Source organism: Hakea prostrata, chromosome 6, assembly GCF_041222555.1.
Source record: "Hakea prostrata isolate BN-2017 chromosome 6, UWA_Hpros_2, whole genome shotgun sequence".
Classification (NCBI taxonomy): Eukaryota; Viridiplantae; Streptophyta; class Magnoliopsida; order Proteales; family Proteaceae; genus Hakea; species Hakea prostrata.
The window spans coordinates 24982469-24996954 of NC_142605.1; the positions used below are offsets into that span (position 1 = coordinate 24982469).

The 14486-nt window shown below is 36.3% G+C and overlaps 1 protein-coding gene across 1 annotated transcript; it reads right to left on the bottom strand.

The window, feature by feature from the left end:
* Positions 1 to 3610: 3610 nt before the first annotated feature.
* LOC149012840 (uncharacterized) lies at positions 3611 to 14150 on the bottom strand. The gene is made up of 3 exons (XM_089159118.1): positions 13751 to 14150; positions 10799 to 11330; positions 3611 to 4912 (listed from the first exon to the last, which is right to left on the bottom strand). The coding sequence occupies exons 2-3, from the start codon at positions 11285 to 11287 to the stop codon at positions 4448 to 4450; spliced, it is 954 nt and encodes a 317-aa protein (XP_089015244.1). The 5' UTR covers positions 11288 to 11330; positions 13751 to 14150; the 3' UTR covers positions 3611 to 4447.
* Between the last annotated feature and the right edge of the window lie 336 nt (positions 14151 to 14486).

Here is a 14486-nt window from a genome sequence, read left to right on the forward strand (position 1 = left end):
GGTGCAATTACTGAAAACAAAATACTTTCCTAATGCTATGATCCCAAAGTAAAGAAAAAGAAAGGGTCATGGATCTAGAATAGTATTTGTAGTATCCTACCAGCACTCCAAACTATGGTTTTACGAAAAGTTGGAAATGGCAAAACCACTTCTTTCTAGTTTGATCTGTGGGTAAAAACAATAGAGGATCATACTATGGGTAATCCAAATTTTCAGATTTGGCATAGTAAAGCAACAATGGAGGAATTAATCACTTCGGAAAGACAACAAAGTATGGAGTATCTTCTTACTTCTAACTGGTTTTAATCCTGATTATTAGCATGCCATGTTTAATCCTCTCATGGCTACCATCCATTTATTCAAAGCTCAGGATGAGTGGCAATCTTTAATCTCTACAAATGGTGAGTTCCTTGCTTAAAAAAGCAAGACATGCCTTGGTGAAATTAAAGAATCATGTCACACAAAGTACTTATTTAAGATGGTGAATTTTTTTTCTGGAAATTACCACTTCATCCTAAGTTTAAAACCCTTTTTTTGGCATCTCGTGAATGTAGCACTTCCTCTTAACACAGTTCTCTTTCAATGGATGGCAATCAACTCGACATGCAACTTTTGTGGTGCTTCTGATGAATCATAGTTTCCTTTCCTGTGAATGGACAAAGAGAGTTTGGGCAGCAAGACCCTTAGGACTACGTACAGACAAAGCTCATGTCCAATACCTCATTCCTTCAATTATGTAACTCTTTCCTTTTAAGCTCAAACTTGGATACACAATCCAAGAAATGGTTTTTCTCTGTGTTCATAATAACCTGTTACTTTATATGGGTTTAACTAAACTCTAAGGCATGTAACAATAAGGAACAACACCCTATTAGAGTGATGAACAATGTGAACAAATGGATAACTGAATTAAAACTATACCCTATAGAAATCCAGATGACAATCATATATAAAGTTCACAATGCAGCATATGTCACTGTATGAATTATTTATGCTTACCCACTTTATTGTGTGTAGGGATATCTAGTGAAATTCTGAACATGATAGATTGGAGTGGTGGGTCTTTTTTGGGATGAAAACATCCGAATTGTAAACACAGGACAAGTTGATTCCGGAACAATGGAGGAGGCGATGGCGTTTGGCATCATCCAAGGCATGGACAAAGAAAAGGAATTAGGAGTACAAATCTAGCAGAGCTAGTGTCATGACAAGTAATTGACATGCTTAAAGGAAATGATAACTACATATGGCCTCTGAAGTTGATACCTCTTTTGACAAAAGTTATTAGAGTTACTAGGAATCTCAAGCTGTGTTCAGTCCCACTTTCTCAAACAATGCTTATTGGATCTCATCTCATATGGTACTTCAGACACTATTGATAGGAAAAAGTTTTGCTTTCTACTGTAACTATATGCGCATCTTCTAACTAATGCTCCTTATTTTCTCATCAAAAAAAAAAAAAAAAAAAAACCTTATCAGGACTGTTACAGCAGCAGCAGCTAAAACTATGGACACGGTTGCAATGTTGCTAGCTTCAGTTGTCTCCTAAAGAGTAATTAAGATCGTAGACTTTGGTGATAACAGTAGCATTAAGGAACTTCATTGTTATGACAGGAGATCATCAGCTCTTGAAGTCATGTCACCATGGGAACTAGCATATTTCATTGACCTGGGAATGAAGTTCATGCTTGATGAGTAGCAGATATGCTGCTGCGTTTTCCGCTTAAAAGACACTCCATAAGTGTTTAAGACAAACATATGAGAAGCTTTTGTTTAAGATCGTTGAATCCATACAATGCCTGTTATAGGGTTTGGTAACTCTGAGATGCAACTTAATGTAATCTAGCCTTTTCTCACCATCTCTCACGTCGTTGTTGGCTCCATGCATTAACTAGGGTTGTGTTCTATCCAAATTAAGGGTTTCCAAGCATTTAAGCAAACTCCATATATATAATCTTAATAATTATTTACTCTTCTTTTTTTAATTTAATTCGATTATGGTAAAGCATGCTTCTTTAACATCTCTATGGTTTTATTCCTGATTTTCCATGCATGTAGCCTATATATCTACTAGGTTATCTTCCTCTATGTACGTATTTAGCTTTTGTTTTGCCTCTTTCACCTATCATAATTGGAATGATTTCTAGGATTTCTTTTCAAAAAATTTCTTCAATTTTATAGGTTATATCTCATGTGTGCATTGTTTTGTATTTGTTTCACCATAAGAGTAACTTGTTAATATTATTAATTAGGGCTTTTAATATATATTTGTTTTGATTTTATTTTGCTTTTTCACCTTTAAGTTAGACAAAGGTAAACCTAATGGCAAAGGATTTTTGCACAAGCAAAATTCGAGGGGACAATTTTCCTAGAGCCATTAAAGATTGTTTAAATACCTTGACCTCATCCTCAAGCTACAACTATGGTTAACAAACCATTGCGTCAACGCCTACCCTTTAAAGCATATTATGCCTCTCTGACGCATTTACGATTATGTTTAAACCTAATAATTTTGATGATTTTTTTCTTTCGAAACATGAACTAATTTAAATAAATTAAATGGCAAATAATGAAAGGCCTATTTAAAAATGACAAATTAGGTGGCTTGCACCTTTCTACTTCCCAACTAATTGAACTAATTAATATCTTTGTCAAACCAATGGGTTTTGGAGTCATATTTTATTTATGGATCAGATTTCATTCACTGGAAAAATGGTCATCATTATTTTCAAAATGAGACAACTTTCAAAGAAATTAGAAGAAATAAATTTAAGGAAATATTATAGCAGGTAAAAGCTCATTTAATTAGATAATGGCCTATTCTGTACATTATATTTAACTCACTAAGAGTTGAAAAGTTGAATATATTTTTTTAATTTTTTATATGTTGAATAAAATTTCTATTACTTAAGGCAGCAATTACATAGTTTGGTAGTGTCTATTACAGCTAATGTGTTCTGATATTCTACGGAAGATACGGATGCTATATAATTAAACCATTGTTGGAGTGTTGGTTGACTAAAGCCCTTGAGGTTAACGTCTTTAATATTACATATTATATTCACCAAAATCGGGACATAAGCTATTGGCCATTTGTTGTGATTCCGTGGTGAAAGTAGATCTAGCACATCCTTCTCATTGCACCATACTTCATTCAATGAAATGTTGCTTTATTGTGCTTGGTTTATTCCATTTTTTTTCCCAACTAGCATGGCCTTAATTAGATTTCCCTTCCCTATTCCTCCAGTGCTAGTGCTGACATACTTGAGCCTTCCTTTCCAAAAAAGTCCAACACTCCATCCGACATTGTTTAGTACTGAATTGTATACCCTGCACATATCAGAAAAGACAATTGACTCACATTAATAATAGTTTTACAAAAGCAGATATTTGGTTTGTCACTTATTACAAGAGTTTCAAAAGTTTCAGACATGGATAGCTTTAAGTCTTGGATCCAATTAGATGTGTTGAAAAGTTGAATTACAAATTCAAAATGGTGGATGAACTGAGATACACATAGGTGTTTGAAAGTTAATTTATAGAAAACTTAAAAGGGTGGAGATCGATGACAATTTCAGACTTAATGACGGCAATGGCAGTGTTTGGTCCATTGTGATCGTGTTCGTTTCTGTGCGGCTCTGCTGATTAAGGTTTTTTGAAGCTGAAGTCTGGAATATGTATGCTCCAGGGTGGGTGGAGTGTCAAAGATTACTACAATGAAGAGAAGTATCTCTGTCTTGATGATCTTGTTATAAAAGCCTCTCTATTTCAAGAACCTCAAAAAGAAAAAAGTTGCTATTTAACGCCTTAACATGCATTGAAAATATCAGATATGCTTGGACTAACCATGCATGCATAATTCAGACATCTAGCTGACCTGTTCAAATAAATTTTTTACTTCAATGATCCAAAATACAACCATTTGATCTTATTCCACAAGTTAGCCACAATAATTTTAAAAACTTCAGTAATGAAAGAGCAAGAACAAACTTTATTAGCTTCAATGATAATTCATCAACACAAACCACAATGTGAACTATCACATTATTCTGCCTAAATTCCAGACTATACAAGAAATATATGTTATCTCTAACTAAAATCTGAGCAAGAAGTTGATAATATGGGTGTGTGTCGATCTGAAAAGCATGTCTGGTCACAAAGACATGGTGGGAAATTTACACTGAAAAGTGGGAAAAAGAGGACATTATATGATGAAGATACACAACAAAGATTGGCAGCACAACTGAGTGGTACTTCGGGAGCTTCTGTCATATAATCCTCACTTTTTCATGCATGCCAGCATAAACGTCTGTTTATTCTTCACAAAAAGGAGAGATTTATGCTAGTGTGAAATATGAAACAATGATGTATGCAAAATGACGATATTCTGTCAAGTATTCCCACATCACTCATTGTGCACGGCAGCATATCAGAACAGAGAACCTATTCAATCAAGAAACATGGAGACCTTATCCTTAAGGCTGCTCTTCTTCTTCTTCACCAAAGGGACCACTTCTGTCTCAACACTCTGGCTTTGACCATGCTTCATGAATTCATAATCCAAGATCTCTTCAGTAGTGATCTCCTTTGTTTTCTCTCCTTTTTGAGATTTCTTGAGCAGGGGACCTAAAAACAGGTCCAACATATCTTGAGTAGGATCCCCTGTTATGCTGCGTTCAGCAACTATGCTTTGACTTGTTGAATCTTGATCCTTGGATCCAGTATTGCTTAAATTAGAAATTGATATTTCAGTTGGATGAGTGGATGATTCCCCGATGCTTTGAGCGTCTGTCAAAGAACCACCTGACTCTGACTCTATGCTAGAGAAATTGGCTGGTAGAGGATGGGTTACTGATGTGGAATCTTCTATTCCAGACGGCTGATGGTTTGTCTCATTATCAGCTCTGACATACTGCAAAGAAATAAACAGATAAATAAATAGTGTACTCACCTTGAAATTATTCAATTTCTCAATAACACAACCAAAGAAGTCACTAGAAGGAGTGATATATCAACCAAACACCATAAGGATAATTACACCAGAAGTACTTAAATGTGGACAGTGAAAGAGAGGAGAAAGGAAACAAGAGAATCAGGAAAAGAGAAGAATACAATGAACGGATATTGTAGCTTTTAATGGTACCATTTAAAATCTATTACCTTAAGTCAATATAAGTGCGTTTAAGAATTCTGTTTAATCTATTATATAATTCAAATCTTAGGGAGTGATTAGAGTTCACTTAGGTTCAATTTACAGAATTCTAGTCTTTATATTTGTAATACACCCCCATCAATTAGAGATGATATGAGTGAAAAATGAGCCTGGACCCAGATGGATTTAGCAATCAACCGCAAGGCTTCTTCAGCCCTAGGAATTCAGCTATTACAGCAAGGCCCCAGCCCTTTCTCCACCATAGACAAGAGTTTAACATCAGCAAAGCTAAGCTTCTTTTATTTGTCTTTAAATCATGATTAGGCTCTTAGAACATAGTAAAAATATAGAGAGAGCTTTCGTACCTGCTCTCCAAGTTGCATGAAAATAGAAATCAACTTCACTGAGAAATATAATTGGTTCTCTCAACACGAAAGTAGAAAATCTACATTACAATGTTTCTTACATAGAAATTCAAAAATAGAGACAAGAAAACAAAAATGGAAACTAAGCCTAAATCAAAATAGAAACTAGATAAACACCTAATTCCCCCAAACAGAGACAAAATTTACTGTTGGATTCTATTAGGAGTCTAATAAGAGTTTGTATAGGAGTTAAATTAGAGTTTGCATTCATGTAAACTTCTATTCCTTGTAATAGTCTACTTTCCACTTTATTATAAATAAAGGGCTTGAGATCATTGATCTAATAAGCCATTCTACTACAATCATTTATTTCAACATGGCATCAGAGCCTAAGTTCGATTGAAGAATTTTTTCCTTCTGCAAAACCCATCGCAGATTTTTTGCAGATTTTCTCTTTCTTCTGCTACCGTAAAACCCATCGCAGTTGCAGAATTTTCTGCAACCATCGCAGGAATTTTCTGCAACTGTAATTCAGCTATTACAGCAAGGCCCCAGCCCTTTCTCCACCATAGACAAGAGTTTAACATCAGCAAAGCTAAGCTTCTTTTATTTGTCTTTAAATCATGATTAGGCTCTTAGAACATAGTAAAAATATAGAGAGAGCCTTCGTACCTGCTCTCCAAGTTGCATGAAAATAGAAATCAACTTCACTGAGAAATATAATTGGTTCTCTCAACACGAAAGTAGAAAATCTACATTACAATGTTTCTTACATAGAAATTCAAAAATAGAGACAAGAAAACAAAAATGGAAACTAAGCCTAAATCAAAATAGAAACTAGATAAACACCTAATTCCCCCAAACAGAGACAAAATTTACTGTTGGATTCTATTAGGAGTCTAATAAGAGTTTGTATAGGAGTTAAATTAGAGTTTGCATTCATGTAAACTTCTATTCCTTGTAATAGTCTACTTTCCACTTTATTATAAATAAAGGGCTTGAGATCATTGATCTAATAAGCCATTCTACTACAATCATTTATTTCAACATGGCATCAGAGCCTAAGTTCGATTGAAGAATTTTTTCCTTCTACAAAACCCATCGCAGATTTTTTGCAGATTTTCTCTTTCTTCTGCTACCGTAAAACCCATCGCAGTTGCAGAATTTTCTGCAACCATCGCAGGAATTTTCTACAACTGTAATACCATCGTAGAGCTCTTTCTTCTGCAACAATTGCAAAACTTTTTCTACAACCATCGCAGGATTTTTCTGCAACTATCGCAGACATTCAAATTCCTCTTTTTTTCTGCAACTATCACAGATATTCAAATTCAGAAATTTTCTGCACCTATCGATTCTTTAGTTTTGGACAGAAATCTGCCACTGCAAGAACAAGAAAAAGGAGGGAAAGAAGAAGAGAAGAGGAACCCTGCTTATACCATCACCGCTGCATCTGCACCCATTGCAAACCCTCGCAACCCACAATTCTGTTTTTTTCGGTTCTCCAGTTCCACTGCACCCATCGCAAACCCTTGCAACCCATCTCCTTTTTTTTCTCTGTTCTTCAGTACCCACTGCACTACAGTGGGTTCGATTAGGGAAGACCAGGAAGAAAAGGAAAGAAGAAGAGAAGAAAGAGAAGAAACACCATTGCTGCTGCTACTTGCTTCGTCTCTCCAACTTTTGGGACATCAAGAAGAAGAAGAGAAAACGAATCAGACTGAACCAACTAAACAATAAATCTTGGTCGAACCATATTTTGGTTCACTCCAACTTTAGACCATATTTTGGTTCTCTCTGAATTTAGACCAAACCAAACCATTGCATATTTGGCCAAACCATATTGTTATTTTGTTTCTTATAATCTGCTATTATGTTAAAGTAAAAAATAAAAAATAAATAAAAAAAAGGAGAAAATTTGTCTGAGTTGTTTGGCTATTGCATTCTGCGACATTTCTGTTACTTCGAAAGGGTGAAGACTGAAGAACTGCAGATAATTTTGTCAACATGACAACTATTGATGATACTACTGCTCCCACTGGATCCTAATATTTTTCCACTTTTCATTCTCTTTCGGTAAGATTTGACGGCACAAATTACTTGATCTGGTCTCGATCTGCTTACCGACTATTCTTTGGAAGAGGACTAGTTGGATACATTACGGGCACTACTATCAAACCCACTACCGCATGTGTTTTACAGGATAAATGGATATCAAACGACTCTCTTATTATGTCATTCCTTTTGAATTCCATGCATCCAAATATTGCCCGGGGTTACCTATTACTTGATACTGCAGCCCAAATCTGGAAGGCTACTATTGAAACATATCGACAGTTAGGGAATGATGCACAAGTTTATGAGCTACGAAAGAAGCTTCATGAGACTACCCAAAAGGAACTAACTGTGGCCCACTACTATGCTGAGTTGTGATCTCTTTGGCAAGAGTTGGATCATTATGGGGATTATCACCCCACTAATCCAGATGATGTGGCGACATATAAGAAGTACATTGATAAGATTCGAGTATATGACTTCTTGGCAGGTTTGAACGTGGAGTACGATCAGATCAGAGTGCAAGTCTTAAGTCGTTCTCTCTTTCCTACACTAGAACAATCTTATGCTCTTGTTCAATGTGAGGAAAGTCGTCGATTAGTCATGCTTCATGCTCCTATTATGGAGAAATCAGCTTTACAGTTTGTTCGCACTAAATCTGATCCGGTTAAGGAGATTGTCAAGTGTGAGCACTGTCACAAACCATATCATACCAAGGAAAATTGTTGGAAACTACATGGGAAGCCTGCTGATTTTGAGCAAAAACGAGCACAAAGATAGGGAAAACCAAAGACTAATCTTTCTGAGACAGTTTCCACCACACCCTCTGCAGACGTTGGTTTTTCACAGGAGGAGTTCGCTACTCTGCGACGTATTCTGCAATCTTCTATTGCCGGTACAGCCTCGACCACTGCTTCCTCTACTACCCCTACCAATTCCTACCTAGCTACTTCAGGATCTGGGGAAGGAGATTGGTTGTGGTAAATGGACTTTATTTGCTCGAGCCGATTGGAGGATCTACTTCTACTTTGACTACATCTTCTAATCCGGTCCATTCGATAATATCAGACCTTCATTAGTGGCACCGTAGGCTCGGTCAACCCCCTTTCAAATTTTGTCATTTTCTCTAGATTTGTTTTCCTGATACTTTTATCTTACCATTACAATTTCTTCCTTTCCAAGTTTCCCCATTGGAATTTCATTTGTTATTATCTTCCCACGTGTAATGCTACACGTGAGGGGGAGATTGAAGATGTCTACAATTCAAAGCCTTTCATGTAGACTTTCTTATGTAGAATTTGATCTTTGTTACCTTTGAAAGTTTGTCCCTTACCTTCGCAATCTTCCACTTTGGAGATCTAACATTGCTATAGATCTATCTTTTTGACTATGCAGAACTTGATCTCTGTTAACCCTGGAGATTTGCCCCTTAACTTGACATCTTTCCCTTCGGAGATCTAACCTTGCAAAAGACTTGTCGTTTGACCTTTGCAGAACTTGATCTCTATTACCTTTGAAGATTGTCACTTATGTTGACAAATTTTCCCCTACCTTTGGAGATTGTCCCTTGGCAAACTTTCCCTTTAAAGATCTAACATTGCTACAAATCAAAACTTTCACTTTGGCTGTTTTACCCTAGCTATTGTTACCCCAAAAATATATTTTCCCTCAGATTTGTGCAGAAATTTAGTCTTCTCAACATTTGAAGATTCTACTTTTTTACTTGGGTGTTCTTCCTTGGAGACATAAAGTTGCAGTAAAGATGAGGACAAATCAAATGGAAGTCTATAAGGCAGACGTAATCTATAAGTTTGAAGATCAAATTGCAGATGTTTACCTGGACAGATGTTTTATACTTTTTTGGTCAAGTTGGACATGTGTGATATCCATGCCTCAACTTGAGGGGGAGTGTTGGATTCTATTAGGAGTCTAATAAGAGTTTGTATAGGAGTTAAATTAGAGTTTGCATTCATGTAAACTTCTATTCCTTGTAATAGTCTACTTTCCACTTTATTATAAATAAAGGGCTTGAGATCATTGATCTAATAAGCCATTCTACTACAATCGTTTATTTCAACATTTACCCTTCTTAAAATCTTCATATGATCTATCCTAGGGGCCCACAGAATTTTCTAGTAGCATCCACACAAAGGAAAAATAGGGAGCTATGACACTGTTCATATGAACAGTGACAAATAGAGTGTTTTGGCCTCCTTTTTTCATGTTTCTTTCTTCTTCTTTTTTTCCTTCTTTTTTTGGTGAATTTTACAGGTCTGTACTCTCATCATCGTTTCCTTTCTTCATGTTCCGTCCTACATCACTAGGATTTGTAGGGAAGCTGGTTTTTGTGATCTACCTGGTAGTAATACAATAACTTTCATGGAAAAAATGGTTATGTAAAAAATAGAACACTAGCAAGCCTTGTGGCTGCGCTATTCCCAAGATGCTTAGGAAGGCCCTTAAATGCATTGGTTGCCTTGCCACATTGATAACTATGAAGGGCAAGGATCCATGTACCCAATCTCATTTAGTTGGAATAACGCTGAGTTGTCATTGTCGTTGCATTAAAAATATTTCTTACCAAACCAAATACAACAAGTAGTGGAGTCCTGATCTAAGGCTTAGGTTAACCTCTTCTCTCCTCATACCAATTTCTAGATCTACTCCTGTTCGTTGTATAAAAACCCTTCTTTTCTTTCCCTGGTTTTTTGAATTATTAGGTCAATATGGTACTTTTTGAATCTTCAAGTCAAACCATTGGACTATGGTTCTTCTACACATAACAATGGTTTCTTATAAACCTTCTTACAGTTTCAAAATCCAGCTTGAAACTAATTTTCTCTATCTTCTTACTCATTGCATGTTGAATTCAATCAAATTTCAGCTCAATCAATTTTAAGTACTATTTGCCTTGACAAATCCATAGATAATCCCATAAATAATACTGTACACAAAATCCTGATCAGATTAGATGGATTGGTACCAAATGTAATAACATTTGACGCATATACTTATTGGATCATCCTTAACGGATTAGGTCTTTGGTCAAATTGGATCTGGATCAAATTAGAACAAAATCTGATCCCCAGCATCCCTAGTGCTCGAAATTATGTTTGTTGATCACAGACACTAGATATGTTACCATATCCATACCTCACTTGGATAGAAAAGAAGGAAAATCAAGAATAATTAGTCCTTTCTAGCAACTTGAAGAAAAGAGTATCACCTCTTCAGCAATGCTTATAAGATCTTCCATTGTGAGTTCTCCATCATCTTCACTAGGCGATGGGACCATTGTATCTGTACTTCTTTCAGGCCTGTAATCCTTTCCTCTTGGCTTCTTTTCAGGAGCTCTCTCCTCAGCTTCTCTCTGAGTGCGGCAAGTTCTCTTCATTTTTTTCTTCACGACTTCATCTTCAATATGGGTAGCACTATCACTATCCACATCTCTTTGAGAGAGTTTTGTTTTCCCAGACCTTTTTGCACATTTTACTGCTAAGCTTGAATCCACTTCTGTGAGTTCCTTGTCACAAAGTTGGGCTTCATTTTCAAGCCTCTTAACTCTAGATTTTCTCTTTGGCTTTGCAACTTCTGATGAGACATTCTCTTCATCATCATTCCTAAGCTTACATCCTTGGTCAGCAGCAGATATTCCGTGCATCCAAGATGGTAATCTCCGTCTTTTTCCAGCATCAATGCCAACTTCAGTAGCCATTGACTTATTTAAAAAATGTTGTTGATGATCATCCAAGGCCAGCCTAGCAAAATCTCCCATAAAAAAACATGGAAAAAAGTAAAAAAAAGTATCAACAACACTCCAACATTGGAAAGAAGAAACAGTGAAAAGCTACAGGAAATGTGGTTAACTTGGGTGATTTAGTAAATTGAAGAATTAGAGGGGAAAAATGAAGAGAGAGACGGAGAAACAGGCATAATTTACGATGTTATTCATCTAATTATATCTTTTATATTTGAAAAGGAAAGTATGGGCTATGATCTCCAAAATTTCCAGAGCCTGAAATTCAGGATTCACTCACCACAAGCCAGGCCAGGATTACCGAGCTCAACATGTGAGTGCCACACTTCTTTTTAACGATTACCCATGATGTTAAAGAGCACTATGGTCAGAATTCAGATCAATTTTTTCCTTGGCAAACAGTTTAGAGCCAAAAGTAACAGCGGTGATCCAGTAAACGGAACTAAAGATCTCCTAGCATTATTTAACCTTTCTTTCAGTAATATTTCCAAAAGATATAAAGGGTTTTTTTTATTTTTTTATTTTTTTTTTTTTTTAACAAAGCAACTTTTGCATTTGACATATTCAAGGAATCCAAACAAGACTAAGAACCATAAGTTAATATACATATAAGCTATTCTCGCTTGAAGTTGACAGACAGACGATAACAGTTGGGACAGAGGAGCCTGCTGAAACTAAACACCAAATCCTTCCATTGATGAGTCAAATAATCAAACTGAGGAAAAAACATTCAGAGGGCCAACAGTATGCTAGTACCCTCTACCATCAACACAAGCTAGAGAAATCAAAGTAGCATTTATGAGCTAGTCAAATAAGATCCAAATCCTGACATTTACTACCATAACAAAGCTGAAGTTTGAGTGTAGGTGGGGTAGTGGTTATTGATCCCATACTTCCAGACTAAAGTAATGTAGCAAGAAATATTTCCACCACTATAGACCCTACATCTACAGCCACTGAAAACATGGTTCTCAGAATGAATTTAAAAACTTGAAGAAATATTAGATATAAAATTGGAGCATGTCTAGTGAACCATCAAAGCCGTTCATCATTGAAAGATTCTATTATGTATATTCTTGCATATGTGTGTGTTAAATGGAAGCCTCTTGCTTATCTTCAAAATATTAATAGTATGGTCATACCAGAGCAACTCTACTGCTTTTACTGAGACTAGATCCATGACAATAAACTTAAGCAGAAGAGATACTACAACCAAAGGGTTCCTTTCCCCTTAATCAGAATTAATGATGCAGAATTTAGAACCTATCAGCACAAGAAGAAGTCAAGAAGATTCATCTTAACAGGGTTAGGGTTCACTGTGTTTCAGTTTAAGTAGCTTTTGTTTTTTTCAAGTGCTTTTAAGTTCTGCCTGAACTGGTGGCTCAGAGGTTCATTTTAAGTTATACTTTCTTTAATAGACCTTAAATAATAGGTTCACGTTATTATCTCTTTTTTGTCGTCAATTAGGTGGGACTGTTTGTAAGGTCACTTAGGGAGTTACCTTGTCCCCCCCCCCCCCTCCTCTTCTCCTTTGTGTTATGTTGGTTTGGGGTTGCACATAGGATGTGTTGATACTTGCCAACTGAGCTCTCCCCTTGGGGATAAACCATACTTACTTTAGTGTGCACAGGAGAAACTTTCAATAATATTATTTCTGCTGTGAAGAACAGTATGGTCTTCAGCAATTCAAGATATCGGATTAGTGAAGAATCTAATCACACCTTGTGATGGGAAACAAAGGTTGCTGATTCGTCCTATCTTCTTCGCTATCAGTTACGTTCAAGATCTTGTCAGTTATTGCATATCAGTTTGCAGGACCGGCTGTACTTGTGATTTGTCACTTTCTCTGGGATTTTCTAGTATTATGCCATAATTAGGTCAGAATTATGTTTTGTTCCCACAGATCATCTTGGTCATTGCTCTAAATTTTCTCCTTAATCAAGTTTTGATAGCAAAATGCAAAATGCCTTTTGATATCGTGCATTAGAAACAAACAGACAGAAGGTTGGAAATGTGGAGCGGATCCAATTTAAACTCAATATGTATCAAAGCCATTATACAGACCAGATCACTCGACCAAAATAGCAACTTTTAAAGGGGAATGTCTGACTTGCAGTAAGTAGCTGCTCAGCTAATCTAATAAGGTTCTGCCAATTGGGCTACTCCTAAAAAATGACAAATTAGCTTTATAAAGAACGAGGAGACCAAAATTAAGTTCTCTCCCTTATGTGTCGTTTCTTATCCTTCCTCATTTCCCTATTTGATTCTCAACGAAAATAAGACGAATTAAAATGGATTTATCTGAATGTAAGATATAAGTAAAAAAGATCAAATTCCAAGCATAATACACCCGAAAAGTCACGAAGATGAGGAGGAAATAAATTACATCCACAACTGAACGAAATGAAAAGAGATTCTTACAGGAATATAATGGCAGCAAGATGAAACTGGCGATGGAGGGAACCTCAACTGACTAATCGAGAAACTTAAGGGAATAGATTTAGCCTTGTAGACTTCAGGTGTTGTTGTCTCGATAGAATTGGAAATTTTGTCGCCTAGAGATTTAAGTAGCAAACAGAAACCCTCATAAATTCGCACTGGCGGTGCAATCCAGTCAGGGATTCCTGTAGAAAAGATGGAGGTTTACAACTGGGGAAAATGGTTTCGGAGTTTCGCATCTGCAGTCGCTTTTAGAGGAAGCAGAATTGGCCCCATGTTGATTTCGCCGGAATGTCCAACACCTCATCTGAACCCTAGAAAGGTTCCGGTCTATCAAAGCTGCTGACTTCTGAAATCGGCGAGAACCAGGAAGCAGATTCAACCGATCCCAACTGAATTGGCTTCTTCCTTTTTTTTTTTTTTTTTTTATATTTTTTAATTAAGAATCCGGCCCGAATTTACTTTGGCTGAATTAAGAATCCGGCCCGAATTTACCCGTTTGGTTGAAAACCCTTAAAACTTACGGATCCAAAAAGGGAGAAAAAAGGGGGGATTGAAATCTCGATCGTCCTTACGGATTTTATACATCGATCAGTCGACTTTATACAGCTATTCTCCTTTTCTTTTTTTTTTTCAATTAAGTTTTCCTTTTCTTTCCTCTCTTTCTTTCTTCTTCTTCTTCGTTTTTCTTGAACTAAAATGTATGAAGACGAGTTTA

Bases quoted from the DNA above. Each gene is read 5' to 3' on its own strand.
- LOC149012840 (XM_089159118.1), bottom strand. From the start codon at position 11,287: ATGGCTACTGAAGTTGGCATTGATGCTGGAAAAAGACGGAGATTACCA. The intron at 4,913-10,798 runs GTGATACTCTTT...ATTTCTTTGCAG, and splicing joins TTATAAGCATTGCTGAAGAG to TATGTCAGAGCTGATAATGA.